This window comes from Haliaeetus leucocephalus, unplaced genomic scaffold (assembly GCF_000737465.1).
Source record: "Haliaeetus leucocephalus isolate CR32 unplaced genomic scaffold, Haliaeetus_leucocephalus-4.0 Scaffold473, whole genome shotgun sequence".
Classification (NCBI taxonomy): Eukaryota; Metazoa; Chordata; class Aves; order Accipitriformes; family Accipitridae; genus Haliaeetus; species Haliaeetus leucocephalus.
Window position 1 is genome coordinate 1,285,339 of NW_010972909.1, and position 20,660 is coordinate 1,305,998.

The following is a 20,660-nucleotide window of genomic DNA, read 5'->3' on the forward strand; positions in this document are numbered from 1 at the left end:
ATAATGCAGCCAGCAGTAATAAATGCTCCCTTGCAAGTTTAACGCGTGGCTACCATGTTCTTTTGCATCCAAACACAACGTGTGACACCAAGGTGAAACGCCCAGGCTACGAGAAGTGATCAGACCTGGAGCCGGTCTTCCAAGCTGCTGGTCTTCCATAGTCATACAGCACTATGAGGTGCTCTTACACCCGTGGCTGCAAGTTTTTGGAAAAAGGATTGTGCCCCTCTTAAGTATGCTTTTCTGTCTGGCTCTTCAGTCAGCTGTCTCCTTCACATCTGGAGACCTCAGCATCAACGATCATTCGAGTATTGATCCTGTCTCTACACTTGAGATTATGCCCCATAACTGGTCTCTTTCACCACATTGAATTTATATAGACTTTCTTCCCAATGGATAACTGCCCATACACCACCTTCAGTTTCAGTGCACAGCCAACTGCAATCCCCGGGAGGTTTTGCTGCATGGACTGAGTGTTAATAAGCAAAATACAGGCAGTAAGATAATTGTACTGCTTCTGTCACCACCAGTTCAACCACCTCTGCCCACCTCAGCAGCTAGTGCTCGGTGTAGGACTGAAAGCACACACTGTTTTAGAGGAGAAAATTTCAGTCTAACTTCCGGGGCATCTCCTACAACACTGGAGGGTAGAAGCAGCATTTTTTTACCTGGGGGAAAACACTTTGAAGGGTATAGTAAAATCTCTCCTGAGGTATGTATATATTATGTAGAAAGACTTGTTATACTTTTCAAAGGGCAAGCTTTGAGAGCTATGAGGATTGTTATTCAATGGACATAAATCGGTGTAGCTCCACGATGTTTATTGTTTGCATTGCAAGCTACTCAGTCATGGTTGTAGACATGAAACTTTCTTCTTCCAAAGTGACACTTATGCAGCCGTTTGTAGCCCACCAGTGAGAAACGGACAGTTGTGCATTTGCTATGAAGCGTGTACTTCATTGGAGCTGTGGTCAAAGAATTTTTCGGTTGTGGATGGAATAAATAGCTGCAAGTGCTGTGAGAGTTCAGCAATGCAGACACTCAGTCCTGTCCCATCACAAGCCCCAACATCTCTTGCTAGATTTTTGCAAAGGAGACGAAAAGCAAAGATTTATCGTTACGCCAAACAGCTCCAGCAAATTCCTCTCTCTTATCAGTGGGACTGAAAAGAAGGTTTAGGAAGCAGAAACGTTTAGGGGAGCACCTATAATACATGGCCAGCTCTGAATAAAAAGAAACAGCAACAAAATGAAAACATTAGATGCCATTGGGTAAGTTGATGTGGGTGTGGGATAAGAGCAGAGAGAGGGGTAAGTAAGTTCTGGGGGAATGCCTCCTGCCACCAAGCCAGCCTCCCCCCGTCCTCCAGCGCACACGTTTCCCCATCCCTCGTCCTTTCTGGAATACCTTTCTTCCAGCCTCATTGTTGTGCAAGTTCATCAGCCTCCGTGCATTCTTTTTGATTTCTCGGGCATCAACAAACCTCCGGGAGAACTCAATGCCGTATCTGATATCCGCAGAGCAGCCTCCCCACTTCCAGCCCTCCTCCTGGTTGTAGTAGCCCTGTTTCTCTCGGTCACAGCCACAATTGCTGAGGTTGCCCTGGCTGCAGGCGGCCGTGACAGCGTGCGCAACCCCGGCAGCAGTAATGGCATAGGTGAACGCAGCTTCCCTGCTTCCTGTGGAGAGAAGCCAAAAGCTGATGGGTTGGCAGAAAGGCAGCACTTACTTACTAAAGTACACACATTATCTACAGCAATGGTGTCAGGCAGCAATGTGAGGCGGGCGTTACTGCTGAGTGTGTATTTCGCATTCTTACAGAATTCCGTATGGATGTAAAATGCTCAGCTCAACTGGGGCGTGTTACCCCAGGTAAGCACCAGCCATATGGTAGTCCCACCTGACCCCCTTCACCAGAGGGGAATTTGGCAATGAGTCTGGACAGTGGTGAAGTGAGGCAACACGATTTGGTTTTGCACTGTCTAGTCAGGTTTGCAAGATGACCTTTATCTATTTCAGATTAATATTAAGTGAGTCACTGGCGGCAATGCTCACCGGAAAACCATAGTTACCTCTAACCGTTGGCACTGCATGGAAAAAGAAAAACATTCAGATGATGTAAAAAATACCAGACCCTTTCAGATGTGTGAGAGCGCTAGGACACAAATGGGGAAGATTATTAATCCACCTTTACAAATGCTCCAGTAGCATCCATTAGCGATCCTGAGTGTAAAGTATTGCAAGAGAGGCCTATAAAGGCAAGGGCTGGGTAGGTTTTGTTCTCTTTCAAGGTAAAGTAGAGGCAGCCCCTTTTGCTTGCTGACTTCTCTTGCATATTAGTTTTGCTGTAGTGACCCTTTTCCACTCCCACTCTGACTCAAACCTCTGCATTACCTTGGCTATTGAGCATACAAGGGTGTGGAAGTGCTGTGGCAGCATTATTTCCTCTCCAAAACAAATGAGACAGATATACTGTCATGGAAGCACAGTCTTGTTCAGAAAAAAGTCTTTTCAGAAAAAAAGTTCTTTTTTTTTTCTTTTACAATGCCACTACTTGCCACGGTTCCTCATTCCCAAGTCCATGTTATAGCTGTTGATACTGAGTCTATGAAGAGAGGTAAATAAGCCCCCTTTCTTTACTAGACAGTGGTTGGCTGTGGGATGCACATAAACAAGGAGATACAGAGGCAGAACAATCAAAAGGGATGCTACAGCCCATTCCTGCTCTCACGTGAGACCACACTCTGTCACTGAGTTAATGTAGGGCTGGATCATGGTCCTTGGTGTTTTGCTGTTCTTATTTATAGTGTTTCCTTACAAGTTCACTTCCTAGCACTATCATCATTTTCCTCTGTGTGTTTATCTGGTGATAAACAGACAATCTTGTAATACTGCAGCCAAAGAATAACTGTAAAGTATTTGCAGAAAGTTGCTGAAATGCTATAATGACCACACACAGAGCTTTAACATCGTTAATGGATTGGGAAGGGAAAAAAAAAAGAACAAATTTTCCAGAGGAGAAAAAAAAAACCAAAAAACTTAGAAGCTATTTTTAATTTTTTATTTTAGCATTCATAGATATCATAACTGTTCTTGAATGACCAGTGCACAGTGCGGGATATTTTATGTTTTCTATTTCTTATTTTCATAGATAGCTTCCTGAAAAGTTACACCACTGCCGGATACGGGAAAGATCCTACAAGAAACAATCATAAACTGGTTTTTGGCACCATTTACTTGTTTCTCCAGAGCAATAAAAAAGAAACTTAAGGTAAGAGAAAAACAAAAGGGTGCTGTGTTCTTCAGGTACCAAGAAGGTTAAACTGACTTGTGTATTTTTTGAGTACATCATGCAATAGAAGGACTGACTTTGCTTTCAGACACAGAAGTGTTTTGTTGGGGTGTACGATGTGTGTAGTCTGGTTCAGTGGTTCCCAAACCGTGGTCCGCAGAACTCTGGTGGTCCAGGAGGCCACGGTAAAGGGTTTGCAGCTAATCCGCAGAGCCATATTAAACGCTGTTTTTAATAGTGTTTTCAATTAAAAGTTTGATGATAACGATGCCTGGTGGTCCACAAGAAATTCTGAGGGTTGATAGCAATCCAAAAAAGTTTGGGAACCACTGTTCTAGTTCCTAGTGTGTTCTCTAAAAGCGTGTCTCAATATTCAGTCCTCCCTTCTTTACCCACCAGCTGAAGTCAAATCTGGGACCCATGTTCTAAAATGTATCCTGTTGACTTGCAGGATTTCTTTCTTCATCTTCTTTAAAAAAAAAATCTATTCTTAATCTATAAATTGAAAGATTGAAAATATGAGATGTAATAGAAACTATATATATACATATGGTTTCCTTTTCTTCAGGATGAGGGTAAGTGAGAATGCAAAATCAGACCTAGGAAAGTTTTTTGTTCAGACACCTTTGAAACACATGTAGAAATGCTTATAAACAAGCAGAAACATATTCCTGTCAGGGAACATAGCAGCTGTGAGCTACAGTTCAGTAGATTTACTCAGAGATTAACCACAGAGAGGTTGCTTATGTTTTATGTTTAAGCTCAATATATTCCACATGTATCCAGAGTAGAAGGTAAGCCATTTTATCATGGCCACTGTGTCTGTGACCTGTCCGTGGGTTTTCACATGGTGCTTCCCTTGGTCGGTTTTGTAAAACTAAAGAATATCCTGTCTTTATCTTCCTTTTGCTCCCCCTTGTTCCCATTACACCCCTGATTACCTTCAGGAATAGAGGAAAACATCTTTTCTTCACCCACTTGAGAGCTATAGCAGTGATGGAATTATCTCAAGTAATGGGATAATACCAAATGGAAAACATATTGACTCTCTGAAGAAATTACTCTTCTCTTTCAATGCAGCTCTAACATAAGAAGGGCTCAGAAATAAGATCTGGCTTGAAAATCAGATTCCTTTTGCAAGTTAAGTTGTCCTGCTAAGAATTAAGTTTTTTTGGTTCTGGTCTTTTTTAACTAGAGGATGTTCCAAAACTTCCCTTGAACTTCAGTGTAAGCATTACCTCAGCAGTTCTCTAAAGTCCTAGGATCAGTAGAGTCTATCAGAAAATGCTGATGGGGGAGGGAGGGGAACGTCTGTTCTGTGCTCAGATAATGTGTCTGCTGTACACAAAGCTTTCCATTAGCATGTCATCACTTGGAATCAATTCTAAGGAAGCCTTTGTTAGGCAGCTAAAATTATTTGAGTAATGATTGCTGTGATACCTGAATGGAGAACAATAATCTCATTTTATGGAATTTTCTGAGATTTCAGAAATATTCTTGTTCTGCAACAAAACAGAGACAAGTCTTTCCAGAATTGTTCATGAAATGGGGAAAGATTATAAATAGCAGAAGATTTGGGATTTAACCTAACTTTGAAGCTAGATTTTTCTTTCTCCAGTGAATATCCTGGTCACCTAGTTATTTGGCACTATATATGCTCACTATCTGTGTCTCAGAAGAAAAATTCTTGTTTGACTTCTTAATGTTTTCTGTCATGTAGACCAGAATAATTCTGTCAAGATTTTATTTTGGTGGAAAATACACTTTTTTGTGCGGCCCTTGTATTCCACTAGTTCCCTCTTAGAAATGCTTGCTTTGGTGTCAAAGACAGTTCTGATTTAATTCCCAAAACATAGAATGAATGTTTTTATGAGTAACGTGAATGTTACTCTGTCTGATCTGATAACTGTCTGATCTAGTAACTCCAGTGGGAGATCACCACCAGTGCTAGTTGAAGTGAAGCCTTTTGTCTTTGGTGAAGGTGCTGAAGGTCACTTCTTGCAATCTGCCAGACCATGAAAGAAGTCTTGCCTGTGATCTGCTGGGCTGAGTTACTGCCGTTTGCTTGAGTTCATTTGCATTCTAACAGAAGGCTGTATTTTAAAAGTGCTCTAATACCCAGCAATGCAGGCAGTTGCTGCTCAGACAGACAGATATTGGATCATTGTTTCCTAAAAGGAGTGATTTCTGGCAGATAAGGTGAGAGGAGCCTATTTATCTCCTGTTGGAGTTGTGGAGCAGCCTATACTTTACCCCTAACTTAGATGTCATCTCTGACTAAGTTTCAGCCTGCTAAATGAGCACTAAACTTAGTATGGTCTGATGTGGAAATTATTACAAGTTCTATAATTTCTGTAGTTTACTACATTCTAGCATGCACATATTCAGCAGCATATTTTCAGCATGTAACCATAATCAGCTGAGAATGTTATATGCTAAATATATATTTTGATCATTCAGCTGTGAGTGCAGGGTTAAAGATTTAACTGTTCTGTAGTTACTAGCAAAGTCATCCACTTTTCTGAGTAACTAGATGAGAATATTACTATCCCAAACATCATTCTGAAATGTCTTATGTCAGCAGCTAGATGAATAAGAGTGCCACTGAATGTCAGCCATTAGAACTGTAATTTAACTGTAGAATATACACTGTTTAGCCAGTAATTTGCTAAATCTTGTATCAACAGTGATGGAGAAAAATACTACATGCTGCTGTTAAACAAAACAAATTCCCCATGTACTTACACCATCTGTAGACACCAGATTGATTATGTGACACAATACAATATAGGTCAGTGGTAAGAAGAAACGAACCACGGCAGAAGTTTGATTTTTTTTGCCAAACCTATCCTTTTCAACAAGTCATCTTTTGTGAGTGAAAGCTGAGGACACATTGAGTCATTTTTTAAGGGCAAAAGACAATAGATATACATCTAGATGAGTGAACTAAAACTCAGACAACAGCACCCCAAGTAGGGCTGGATGAAGACTTTTACAGACAAGTTTAGTCCCTTTATAATTTCGTATTTTGTTCAACACGCTCATTAGCAATTCTCAAGGAAAATAATACAGGCTCTTCTCTTTGGGTTCCATTCAAGGGCAGCACAAGTCAGTGGGATTTTTCTTACTGTCTGGAGCAGATCCTTTCTCTATTTGCATTTTCATTGTAATCAATTTCGGGCTTCTCGGGTTTATAATCTAAAAGTAGGGATTGGTTTAATTTCTCTATCCCTCTAATTTACTAAACCCCATGCTGCATGTCAGAACTATAGACCACTGACATTACTTTGTACAAGCAGAAAAACCACCATAGAAAAGCAGGGTTGGCAGGAACCTCAGGAGGGTCTCTAGTCCATCCCTCAACCCTAAAGTAGGCTAATAACATAGGTGTCCTTCATGACAGCTTTTTCTTTACCCTGTTCTTAAAGATCTTCAGTGGTGGGGATTCCACAGTCTATTCCAGTGCCTCAGGACCCCAGTTGGTACACATTTTACCAATATTAACCTGAAACTGTCTTTCTGAACACAAACCCACTGCTTCTTTCTCTACAGATGCTAAGAACCGTTTGCTCCCTTCTAGCAGCAGCCTTTAAATATTTAGAGACTTCCACCCCTTTCTAGATGTGTCCCATCGTCAGTCCTCACAGGGCAGTTTCAGAAGCTCTGGTCATTCCCCTGCTCTCCCTGTGGGCTGGCCTGTGCCTTGCGGTGCGGTGCAGGAGATGCGACAGAGAGCTCCAGCTGAGGCCCTGCCGGCTCGGGGCTGGAGCAGAAGGAGCATTTCATATGTCTCACATGCTACACGCCTGTTTACTCATGCCAGCATGGTGTTTTCACAGCAGCAGGACATTTTTGACTCTTACTCAGCTTGCAGTTGTCTTCTGTGCAGCTGTTATCACACCAGATGTTTCCCATCTTGCATTTGTGCAGCTGATTATTCCCACGTATAGATCCCCATGTATTTGTCTTTCTGATTTGCCTCCTCTTTCTTTTTTTTTTTTTTATTTTCCAGACTATTTCTCCACGATCATTTTCAATTTTGACCCAAACTTCCTCCAACTTCCTTGCAGTCCCTCCCAGCCCGACATCATTTGTAAATTCAATATGCACAGTTTATTCCCTTGGTCAAGTCAAAAGTGTAATACTGACTGGTGCCAGATCCAGCACAGATCACAAAGGAAACCCAGTTAGTACACCCTTCCATTTTGATAACTACCCTCCAAGTATAATTTCCAGATAGTATGTACCCATTTAGTTAGCTTTTCCTTGGTTTTCTTATGAGAATGTCATAGAAAGGAGTGTCAAAAGCTTCATTTAAGTCCAATATATATGATATAAACTGCTGCTTCTCTGCCTCTGAGGCCCTGGGTGGCAAAAGAAGGAAATTAGATTGGTTTAACATGATTTGTTCTTGACAGATCCTTGCTGACTGTTACTCATCTCCTTGTTCTCAGTTATGAGCTTACAAATCCGTTTTTGTTCCCATATTTTTTCATTTACTGAAGTTAAGCTGATTGGTCCTATAATTCCTTTCTTTTTTTCTTTTAGACAAAGGCAATACATTTGTCTTTTCAATTCTTCTTAATTAGAGTTCTCCACAACTTTTCAGCGCTAATGGCTGTCAGGACTAATGGCTCTAAAATGGCTTCATTAAATGTTCTGAGATGAGGGACAGCTAACTGGAAAGCATTCGGCCTGGACAAATACTTCCCTCTGCCTAATGCTGTGATGGTATTCCTCTCGATAATATTAGTTCTATCACCATTGACCTTTTTGGTGAAGGCTGATGCAAGAAGTGCTTGGCCTTCTTGACATTATCCTTGGTTTACACGCTCCTCAGGGGTCCACTCCACGGAGTAGTGGACCAGCTTTTTTTCTTCATCTTCCACTCACTAAGAAAGTACTGACTGAATGATTACTGTGTAGCCTGTTGTCAAAAAACCAGATATCGTCACCCATGGTCATGAGGGTCCTCTTGTAGCACATGTGCTCAGAAGTGCTCCTGAATGATGAACCTGGTGCAGATCAAATATGTTACTCTGGCAGGACTTTCTGGTCAAATCCAATGGAGCCTTCCAATGGTCACATTGGGTAATGTTCTCTTTACAATATTTTTTTTTTTCCTATCTCCTCCCTAAAATTTTTTTTCCTACTACTGTCTAATTAAAATAGTTTTGTTTAATTCTACTTCCTCCAGACAGAGCTAGAGCAGGAGTTGCACATGATTTCAGCAGCTCCTTCCTAGACTGCTCATGATGTCTGTTTCCAATGACATGTGGTTGGGACAGAGAACATTGCAGATTTCAAAGCCGAGAATGTGTAGTGCTATGACATAACAGTTTATTTACAGATTCTTCTCTTATTCAGCATTTTTCATCTCTAGACTCCCACTAAGTTTTTATGGTTGGAGGTGGCAGAATTTTGGCCATCAGTCTAGAATCACTCTGTCAACTGGATTGTTTTCTGTTGCTCATGTGGGTTTCTCAAATTTTCTTTTAGAATGGGTTGTACGTGAGCCAGATTTATTTCACACTTGCCTTATTGCAGCTCCTTGCTGTCACTATTTATATACTTTTGGAAGCATGTCTGTTAAAAAGAGCTATTTACTATGTCTCTGCTTTCCACATTTTTTCAAGCATTTTTCCAATTTCATGGTTATTTTCTAAAGATTTGGTGGTACTTTCCACAGTGGTTTCTGTAATGAGGCTTCCAACAATTTACAGGGTTTTTTTACTTAGTTTATCCCCTAAACATATTCAGTTAACTCCTGGCAACCGTAAACAATAGTCAGCATTTCTGTTCCAAAGTGAGCATAATTCTGTTGTGTTTTTGACTGTGTTTTGGCAGCATGTGCCTTGGTGGAGTTTTCTGGGACAGCTCCTGTGAGGTTAGCAAGTTAGCTGTGATCTTCGGGAGGACATTTAGAAATGCCCAGAGAAATATGAAATTTTTGGTCTTTCCCTGTAAAACTATATTTGTCATAGCAAGTATTTCTTACTAACTCAGCCTTACAAACAATCTGTATCTCATTCTTACAGAAAATGGGGAAACGACGTTTTGATCCCAAAGCACCACTGCTTGGTTTTGTCAAGGTTTAACCAGAGTATGGTGCTAAGCACTCATTTAAAGAATGCACAAAAGCATGGCTTGAGAAATACACAGTGCACATGAGGTGGTAGTTCCCAGATACACTGTACATTGAGAAAAGCCTGTGCAGTGTCACAGCCGGCTGTGTTTTCACAATGCTACTGCGAATACTGTCAAAGTAGTACGTGGGAAGCAATAGCTGGAGCAGAGAGATCGTCTCCTGCCTGGGTTCTCTTCTTGACCTGCTGACATCCCATTGTGGGACTTAATGATTCCCTGCTGAATGTTTGGTGCTTTTTCTTTTCAGTGATGACTAGTGGTTTGATAAATCGTAATATGTGAAAGCTCAGCTGGAGACATATTGCAGCACACTGGGGTTTTAAAAGGTTCTTTGCACCCCATGTTGGAAAACATGGACTCCTGAAGGCATCTCAGAGAAACTGGGTCCTAAAGTATGCTAAAGTCCTTAAATTAAATGGGGCTATGAGGAACCAGATGTTATTATATATTCTATTCTATTCTGTTCTGTTCTATTCAATTCTAATAATTCAACTGCCTCAATCTGTTCACAGTAACAGTTCTTATGTACCGGATTTGCCAATGCATTATGGTCTTTTTTTTTTAAGGGTATTTCACAGGGAGAAATAAAAAACAATATTTAAGAAAAAGGCAAGGGAATCTATAGCTATGTGGGCACATATTTGGGGTTTTTTTTTAGGTTTGTTCTTGGTTGCGTTCTTGCACTACATGATGGCCTGTTAGAGGTTTCTGGGATACTTGTGTGGTGCTCAGCAAGGAAAATGTTGTCTGATTTAAGAAATAGAAAATATGCTTGCCACGTCATCAAAAAAAAAAAAAAAAAGACACACCAAAACCCAGCAGAAAAGAAACCTTCACTCTAAACCTGTCAGGGAAATAGAGGGCAGTACTACCAAATTTTTAAAGTAAATTTGTTTTCAAGTCAACTTCATGCTCAATTTAGTAGGATAAAACAGCAGGGTAGGTTGCTACCAAACCATTTTAGTCACTGAGATTTTCATGTGAGTGGGTTTTATAAGCTTGAGCCTTTAGTGAATGAATCAGTTCGGAATGGATGTTCTCCTTGGCTGTCAATAGAGGATCCTTCCAACCTAAATTCTTCTATGATTCTGTGATTATATTTGACCTTGCTTTAGACCCAATTTCACAAATACTCTGTCATCCCTACTACCATGCTTATGAATATTAAGAAGTCATTGCCTTGCAGAATCAGACCTTCTCAGTGGACTCTCTGCTGGGTCAGTATTTTAATTAACTCATTTCAATCATTTCAGTGGCCTGACACAAATATACTGTGTTGAAGAACAGCTCTTTAAAAATAAATCTGCACTGCCATTTGCATGAAGTCATCTCTTCCTGTATTATCTTATGTCACTTCTAACCTAGATAACAAATCCCTGAGGGCAGTGGTCATGTCTGTATGCTTTTGTAAATCACCGTGCACACCTGCGCTTTGCTGTAGAAACATGTTAAATAATAACACCTTTTAAAGGGTTCACTGAATTATGCATAGTTGTAAGCACTAAGTTCCTATACCTGGGCATGCCAGAGTGTCTGTGGGTGGGTGTCTGTGGGTGCGAGTATCTGTGTACATTGCAGATGAAATTTCAGCTCTTGCTTCAGAATTTCTTGAGGCAGTTTAGTTAAATCATGAATGTTACCTCAATATATTCTGCAGAGCCTATTAGTGGGCCAGTACCACTTTGCCATAATTATTGAATTACAGATATATTAAGTGATACCCAGCTGAAATTGGTGTTAGATACAAATCTGTTTATGCAAGAGGTAGTCCTTGCCTTAAGAAGCTGCATCTTTCAGCTGGAGAGGTCAACAGAAAAGAGATACTATTACCTCTCTCTCACAGGGGCACAAGGAGGTTAAGACATTTATCCATACGGCAGAAGGACCTGTAAGAGAACAAGCTGTCCACTTGTTGGATTCTCTTTGTGGGGAGGCCACAGAGCAATTTAGCTGTAGACCTCTCAACCGACAACTGACGCACAAATTCAACCCTGTTTTCAGGGAGCATGTCCATGCAGCTGCATAGTGGGACAGGAGAGCTCCAAGAAAGAAGCAGCAGCTCCTGGGACTGGGACTTCTCTGCTCCGCTCTTCCACATACTGTTCTAGCATAGTATTGAAGTGGTCATCTACTGCCAGAGCCATAAAGGGATTTGGACACAGCAATGCTCAGCATCACCATGCCTGCCAGAGAACTACACAGCGCTTAGAATCCACTCCTAACATTCTGCACTCACACCTCCCCACATGCCGTACCTGCATAGCATTAGATCCACATCCTTCCTTTATTTTTAATTTGAAAAAATAACTAATTTAAGTGTCTTACCAGAAGTTTTGCTGAGGTTGCATTTGCTTCTGTTTCAGAGAGAGGCTAAATGTTTTCATGTCCCCATTTGGAGTTGATGACATTTCCTGACTGCTAGTAAGATATGTGCAACTTTAAGCAGGATCTTAAAAGCTGCCGCCTTCTATTTGTCAGCATAGACTTTTTTCTCATACTCACTTCTTATGTTACCCAACACAATTGTTTGAGATAGATAGATATATATAGATATATATAGATATATGTATTAATCTAGAAACCCCCTTTTGGAAACACATACAAAGCAAAAGCAGTAGCAAGCAAGCCCAGCCCAAGACATTTTGCAGGTATGGGGTACTGTTTTCAGATGAGATGCCAATGTTTACAGTATAAGAAATTAATTACATCTATAGGGCAAGAGCTAGGCACCTAGAGCTAAATCTCCAAAGGGATGTTGGCTCTAAAGCCTATCTTTTAGATGTTCCTCCACCTAGTATTTTCCATGTGTCCGGAATAGGAATCCAGCCTTAGCAAGCATTGAGAGAGTTAAGACACCAAAAAATCAAGACTTCCAGAAGCTACCAAGATGCGTGGGGAAGCCCCAAAACTGGGAGCAGAAAATGCAAAGAAAGGGAGAGAGTCTAAACTTATCCCATCAGAGAGTTAAGCCAGATTTCCCTGCACAGTGAGCCTTTCCAACTATGCTGGCAGCAGTCATCTAAGTGTAATTGCTGAGGGTATATGGTGGTTTTAGAAAAGGAGATCCCACCCTTAAAATATTCTGCTATCAGTCCATTATCCTGTTTTATATTCTTACTGGGGAAAAAAGATTTCATTACATTAAAAGACAGAAGATGACTTTGTTGGTTTCACTGATTAGGATAAAGATATTCTACTGAACATAATATAACTTATTCTTGCGTATTTTTCTAGTTTTTTTCAGAGTATCATTGTACTTGATTCTATCATGTACAGAATGAGGATGATTTCATATAAAATAAAGTACTAATTCTACTTAGTCATGACATTTGTAAAATAAGGTTTATGAAGAACAGCAGTATCTTTTATTAAACTGAATCACATACACTAGGCATCTACTTGGTCTAGACGGGATCTATAAATAAATATTTATTTAAATTATTTGTCAGATTTCCAAACTAAATCCAGAGAAATATCATAAAATGGCATAACTATCCATCACGTTGTAGCTTTGACTGCAACAGCAATTCAAGAGGAGTATTATGTCAAATAACTATGAAATAATGACATCTAGAAATACCTTGATCTGCACACCCTTCTGTGGTAATAGCAATGAATATGGAGGAAGTACTGCCCAACCTCAGAAACGGTGACAGCCAGGCTGGGGGCTCTGAAAAGCATTTCAGGCTACTGGTCACGGAGAAACAGCTCCTGTGTGTCTGGGATAGCACTTTCCAGGCACAGAAATTGTTATGCTTTCATCTTGTCTAGTGACTCTGCTCTTCAAGGTGGCCTTAAGATATTCTGCAGAACTGTATAGACATAGACGAAAGACTATTTCCTATGCTTGACAAAAAAGGAAAAATAATTTGTATCAAATAGCATACCAGAATGTTGCTTTTTTTTCTGTAAAATTTTGCATAGGAACATAGCAGAGAGGTTCTCGTTGCGTTTGCTGGGAATTGCTGTTGGATTGTCTCCTGGAGGATAATTCTGCATATTGTTCATTAAGGTTGCCCTACAAATATATTGCTCACATAAATTCCTGGCATGGTTTCTGATGCCTGGCAGGACATCTTGGAGGACCAACTCAATTTATCAAATTTCCCAAGCAAATCTTAACATGAGCACTATCACTGGTGACTCACCACTCATCCTTTAGGTGTGGGGCTTTAATGTGTGTCTCCGGTGCATTCTTGGCAAGGTAGGGTTTGACAGGTGAGATGCAGTGAGTCTTGGTGTGGCTGTTTAGGATGTTACCGCTCCCTTGATATCTCCCATGGTAGCAGAAGGACCGTGCGTCATTGGCTTTAGCTTACAGTCCAGTCCAAACCAGCCCTTCCTTGGTGGTTGCAGCAGAGAAGCTGGGTTTGCAGATTACCAGTAGGAGCCTGCATTCTGCTCTGCTAATTGTACTGCAGAGATCACATCTTCCAGATGCAGGGCAAACAACTGGGCAGTAACCCCGTAAGTCACTGGCATCCCCTGTCAGAGCTCAGAATTTGTGGAAAGCAAATGAGAAAGTTCTGGTGAAAGGGCTGGATTGAAAGTTGCTTTTGAATTTGCTTAATTATTTTCCAAATGCTCTTACACTGCTTGTGTGGTGGCATTCACATTTCTGATACATTTGACTTGCCTGACAAACTTCCTGGGAGGAGAGCAAGGTTCAAGTAACGATGTCTATGCTCCCTGGTGTTTAAAGGGTCTTTGCCTGGTAGTCAAGTTTGTAACCCCAGTGAACAAGACACGGCACAAATCACACATATGAAAGAGATTTAAAAAAGTAAAGAGCTCAGAGGGTTTTGGATAAATACACAAAGTTTAGATTCTGGTCCAAACCTCTCTGGTTTGCAAAATGAGTCTGGAAGCATCACAAGAGCAAAGTCTTTTTTTTCAGTTCTGGAGTTTCTGGTCCTGACAGGAGTTGGGAAGTGACAAAATTCACATAAACAAGGAAGAATTACATGAATCTTCTCAGTAGTCATGAAAGATGCTGAATCAGTATTTAATCTGACCCTGTCCAGCTAATCCTATCAGTCAGGTTATATTATCTAGTAGACTAGTGGTTGTTATTTACTATTTGTGTTGTGTTAAGCTTGTGTTTTGCCAGGTACTGGGCAAGCTCACCCTAAAAGGGTGATCCACACCTGCAAGAGTTTGACAAATGGGCGGATGCTGGCCCTGTGAGTTAGCTGCCCATTCAGCCAAAAAAACTAGATGTTACGAGGATAAAAAGATCAAATTTCTAGCCCACAAAGAGCTTCCATGTTTTTAAGTGCAATACCCGAGAACTAAAGGATGCGTTTTAAGCAAAGATCAGAAGAAAAATCTGTAGGTTTTTGAGGTACTCCAGCTTCAGACCAAGACCCAGGCTTTGTGACCAGGAAAGGAGGGACAAGTCCCTTTCTGCAGTATAAATACAAGAGTATTTAAATAGATAGATTGGTATTAACATCAGTCTTCGAGATGCTACTTACATAAAAGTACTTTTAAAAAATGCTAGCATCTCTACTGCAAATCCACCATTAAAATGAGATATGGGTCTCATTAAATAACCTTTTCAGCCCCCTCTTTATAGAAGCCTGTTTCCAGATCTGAACTTTGAAGCTGACCCCTGTCTTTGTGATGGGCCAAACCAAAAGCCAGATCTGAACACCACTGAACTCTGGGAAAGTTCAAATCTATCGTTTGTGGTTCAGGTTGAGCTCTAATTAAAACAGACCAGTTAGAAAGGCAAATGTCTTAAAACCAAACCAAAACAAATGTTTCACGTGAAAAGTCTTGGATTAAGCTATATGGTACCAAGCAGTGTTTTTGTCTATCAATCACATGATGTCATATTTCTCTGGCTAACACAAGCTGACAGCATGCACATGCTGGTGTATGAGATATTCCATGCAGACACTTTGAATTTGAGCAGGACACAGTATTCACGGAAATACTTCACGCTGTGCAAAGACCCATCAGCAATCTTACTGCCACTCAGATTTGAGGGTAGTCTGCCAACTTTCAAACTTTCCATGCCCATCCCTAGTAGCACAGTAGTCTAGGGTCTTTTAAAAATCAGTGTCTTCCCTTCTTTGAGCGAAGCTTATGCCTCATTATGTCAGCAGTATGCGGAATATCGCCACTAATCCCTGAAAACAAACAAGAAAGTGGTGCTGCAGAAACTTCAGTTGTGTAAGAGGACAGGGAAATCCCAGCTAACTCTCCTGCTAAGAGCTTCTGTTTATACTGTAGTTAATACTACAGTGTCTGTAATAAAGCAAAATGGTTGATCAATGGACAAGGGAAAAGCAAACAAAAGGGAAGGGAACTTGGTTTCAGCATTACTGAACTGCCGAAGTGAAAGAAAATGGGAGACAGCAAGGAGAAAAAGAAAGGGAAGGAGGGAAAAAGTGTTCAAGCCCCATCACTGGTGTCAAGATGTCACTGTGCACCAGTAGCTAGAAAAAGTGGGTCTCAGACAGGAAGATTTGCTTGAAGAATCACAGCACACATACAGCGAGCATACAGCAAGTAAATAGCAGTTATTCTCCCTGTGAGCTTTATTCTCTCTCTTTTACGTTACATGTAAGTACTGAACATGTAAGTATTTTCTCTTTGTGAATTTGAGTTTAGGCTCATTGTGGACAACTGCCTAAAGTTTCCAAACTTCCTTCTTATGCAAACTAAGCTAATAATCTTACCAGGCCTATTCTACTGGGATTTTTCAATGCAATCTTTTTTCAGACTTGGACTTGCTTTCTAGAAGACCAAATCCCTTCACAACATTTCTGTCCTTTGCTTCCTGTTTGGATAAGAAGACTTTAACAGCAATCATTTTTCTTTGAGGATCCGAGTACTTCACAAATGTTTAAGTGGATGTTAGTCCACATTAATTAAGCCTTTCAATTCCCCACTGAAATTAGTCATCTTTAGTCTCCAGACAGCGAGGTATGAAGTGACTTGCCCAAGGTCACAAGAAAAGTATATGGCATGGCTGGGAACAGAGTCCAAGTCCATTATCTCCTGGTCCATGCCTTAACCATAAAATGATAGTTCTCACATTGAACTAGGAGCCACAGGGTATGTGAAAAATGAAAGGAAGGGAATTGTATTGAGCTTCTGGAGGTGACGTCTTCCTCTCAGCTTGGACAAAGAGAATGCAAAATGATTTTATCCATTCTGAATGAGTACTTCTCGGGTTAAAGAATATTCAAATGTTTTCACTTTTTGCTCACTAGGAAATTTTCCGCTCAGACGGTTCTTTACTGGTCAAGTTGTAATTAAAAGAACAACCTTTCTAATTAATCATTCTCTAGCAATATATTAAATTCTATTTAGGGCATCCTTTAAAACATAACAAAACAATAGAAAGCAGTAAAGGACACACCTATGCAAAGGAATGAGAGACTCACAATATTTTCTTCTGCATCAGTTTTGTAATGTTGATGAAAGAGGATTGCCTGGAACCTAGATATTACTTTAGAATTTTCTTTAAAGCAAGTAGAGTAGAATGAGAGGAGACACCTACTTGTGTCCTACACAAGATAATGTATTGATTTACAGCAAATCTAGTTGAAAGAATCACACAGTCTTGTGACATAGTGAGAAATATGGCAGAAAATACATGCTTATTGACTTGTGCTAATCTTTCTCTGAGTATGGAGTACTAAAAGTGCTTAGGAATGAGAAGCAGTCAGAGAACAAAAACCACTTCACTGTTTAGGAAGGTTCACCACCTTTGCTATACACTTAAATATCCTATGTGTTTTCATCTGGGATACTGGCATTGGCAGTTTTCCAAAACATTGATTTATACATCAAGACCACCCTTCAGAAATGCCCTGACCTCAATCTTCTCCCAGCTGCCCACCATTAATAGCCAGAACTAGCCCAATTTAATGAAACACCAATGCACAGATGCTCTGTGATGACCATGTTTGATTTTGGAGCCTGCTCATTGCCATTTGCCATTACCGACTTTTCCTGTTCCCAGCCCATCTCTTTTTCTTTCCTTCTCCCTTCACATGCATTCATAGATCTGCTGTGCTCCTTCCCACTTCCTCATGTCCCTAGCCAGGCAGTTGAAAGGCTTCCATCACAGAGATTGAAAACATACTCCATATTAAATGTAACAGAATAGTATGACTGGCAGGTCCATGTTTCAAACACATTCAATTTATATCACAGCTGAGAATAAACAGCAGGGGAAGCAACTTGATGGGTTGCTGGAGGCTGTGGCTACCCTTTCTTGTGGAACATGTCTCTGTCAGTTGCTAAATAGGTGCACCATCTGGTGGTAATTTTGGACTCCCACTTGTTCTTAAATTTCCAAATAGCAGTGGTGGAGTTATGCCTGTGGTTGCAGCTTTTTTTTTTTTTTTTTTTTTTTTTTGCCAGTATCTGTCTGAAAGTCATCAGCTGGGACAACTTTTGCAGGTACTACTAGTGGGTGAATACCAAGAATAGCCAGAACTTTAAAGGAAGGTCATGTTTCCATGCCTGCCATATATTAGGTATATTAGAGGATCACATGCTCTCCTGAAAAATGTACATAGAGAGGAGGAAAAATTTCACAGACAAACCAAAATTAGATATTAACTGGTTTGATACCTAATTAGGGAGTTTAAGCTCCCAGGATAGTCAACTGGGACCTCCAGACAGTCATGCAGTCAAATTAAGATCCAAATTGCCCTCTGGAAGTGCTTCTCTCTCTTCTTTGACCATACAAGGAATACAGGCTGACTAGGTTCCTATCTTAGATATCTCATCCAAATGCCTGGAGCTATGTGGTATGAAAAGGGGCCAAAGGAAAGAAGTGAGGAAGGGGCTCCCCGTTTTTCTGCCTCTCTTGTCTGAAGCCCTTTAGTTCAGCAACAGAGACAGAAACTATTATCTCTTGTGCCATTCCCCACAGAAACTGCAAGGTTGCATTGACCATGTCAGATGGGACATCGCATGGAGACCTCTTCTGAATAGCATGGGTGGAGACTGAGTCAGACAGAAAACGAGTTTCCATGTTGTCATGAAGAAATGAGTGAACAGGTATAAATAAACCATGATCCATGAGTAAACTTTGTTCGTTTTAGCAACTTGAATAGAGCTTTCCAGTCTACAGCAATTCAGTCCATGTCTGTTGAGCTTCTATCTAGAGATAGAAGAGACTTCTCCCAGTGCACCAGTGAGATTTCTGGGGTGAGTGCAGTCTGCTTAAAGACTCCTCAGCCTTTTTACACCGACACTGGTTAAGTCTTAGGAATCATCTTCCTTTCACAGTCCCAGAAATTGTAGGTTGAACCTCTGCAGTGGAGACAGCATTACAGATAGCAACAGGTTACACTCGTGGCTAAAAGTTGTCTCCTAGATCCACTTCAATTCTAAGGCCAAATCTGATGAAAACTGGATAGCTGCAACACTTTTTACTAGCTGAAGGACCCATCGTCAGCTCGGTCTTGCATGCTGGCCTTCACTATGACTTCTGTATTCTGCAAACCACTTGGGCATGCATTTAAAGTGAAACACTTTCAAACCCTCTTTTACTTTAATAGGGCTTAAAATGGAGGGTTCAAAGTTAGGCACATACTGGGTAAAAAGAGCACAACTAAAGCTGTTGGCCAGTTTGAACGCTGAGAGAACAGCTACCTTAGCACTACCATGCTAGGTTCATTTTTTCAAGCCTCCAGATAACAGATGACATAGTCCTCTTTCTTGTTTGCTTTAGTTCTTTCATTTTAGTTTGACTCTTATATCAATAACAATAATATTATACTGCACAGTTATGGACATACAATACGTCAGTAAGAAATAAACTACAGTCATGGGTAATTTAATCCAATGCTAAAAAGTCACGCATGATACTCAGGAAGGAAATTTTGTCAATTAGAAAATAAGATATTTGTCAGACGTAATATTTTGGAATATGCCAGCCACTTTATTAGGAAAAGAAATTGCTCATGACTGGAGGCAAGACAGCAAACTGCATGGATCGGCAATCTAAGCCCGAATGTTAAAACATTTGTTTGCAAACCAAAATGTAGAGATCAACAGCTGCTGTGTTTTTCATAATGTTTGTAAATGCCTCTCTGTGCATTTCAAGCTTTTCAATTTAGAAACAGATGGTTTACCAAAGAGAACGTATCCCAAAGAACAGAGGAGGAAAGGGAGGGATGCTGCTACACATGTAACTCTGAAGTCTAATGTTATGTTTAGCCTGTCCTGCTTGATGTAGAGGTTGAACTAGATGACCAAACCTATCATCTGTAATTCTAGGGAAGAGATTTTGACAACATAGTTAACCACAGTAGCAAAGCTCAAGGAATCTCCAAAGTCATTAGAACCCCAAGTTATTACAGGATCGCATAGCAGCAGGTTAGCTGCTGTCCCGCGCTACCTGTCATCTTACATAAAGACCTTTCCTTGCCGTGGCAAGATTTGGCAGCACCTGCCTGTTTGTAAGGTTGCTCTCTACTTAAAAAATCAGATGTCGTGTAGTTGATTTCCATTTAACTAATTAGGTTTTATCTGAGTCCCTGCTATGAAATTCAGCTCCAATTTGAACTTCTGCTTGTACCCAAAAGCAAGGAGCCTTTTTAGTGGCTGTAAAATCCTGGCTTTGGTGAAAACAGTGGCAAAATGTCTACTGACTGCAACAGGACCAGAATTTGGCCCCTGTCATTTTGGATTAAGCCCAACACCACTTTATTTAACTTTAAATGTTATTTGCCTTCCTGTTTTAAGCGTGCATTACTTTGTAAGTCATTGACCAATAGACTGGGACACTGGAAGCAACTAATTCAGCCCGCATGCTATGGATCATTTGTAGCCAGCAATTTTATTACAAAGTGACATGAAAAAAATTACATTAAAGGAACATTAACTTTCCAAGTGAGGCACTTGGAAGTAAGGAAATGCCGAACTTAATGTTGCTACGCAGTTAGCCCTGTTGTGTCCAAATTATGGTACAGTATTCAATTAAATAATAGCCTAGAATTTGCATACTATCTTTTCCACAGGACCTCTGACTCACTCATCCCAAGGCAGACCAGTAAAGCAACATGGAAAATTTTATCCTGAGCAGCTAAAGACAAAGTTAAAAGCAACAGAAAATGAGGATTTTTTGTTCTGGCCAATGCTGAGCAGGAGATGATCAGCGTTACAGGTCATTACAGACTCTGCCTGTAACGCCACATTATACATAACAGTACCCTTTTCCACTACAGCTAATTACATATTTATT

The 20,660-nt window shown here is 40.5% G+C and overlaps 1 protein-coding gene across 2 annotated transcripts in view; it reads right to left on the bottom strand.

Moving 5' to 3' along the window:
• Positions 1 to 20,660, bottom strand: part of WNT7B (wingless-type MMTV integration site family, member 7B) — a 94,794-nt gene that overhangs the window by 10,521 nt on the left and 63,613 nt on the right. For both annotated transcript variants that reach the window (XM_010575287.1, XM_010575286.1), the window contains exon 3: positions 1,408 to 1,679. In XM_010575287.1, coding sequence (XP_010573589.1) covers positions 1,408 to 1,679 — 272 coding nt within the window. The remainder of the gene's footprint in view (positions 1 to 1,407; positions 1,680 to 20,660) is intronic.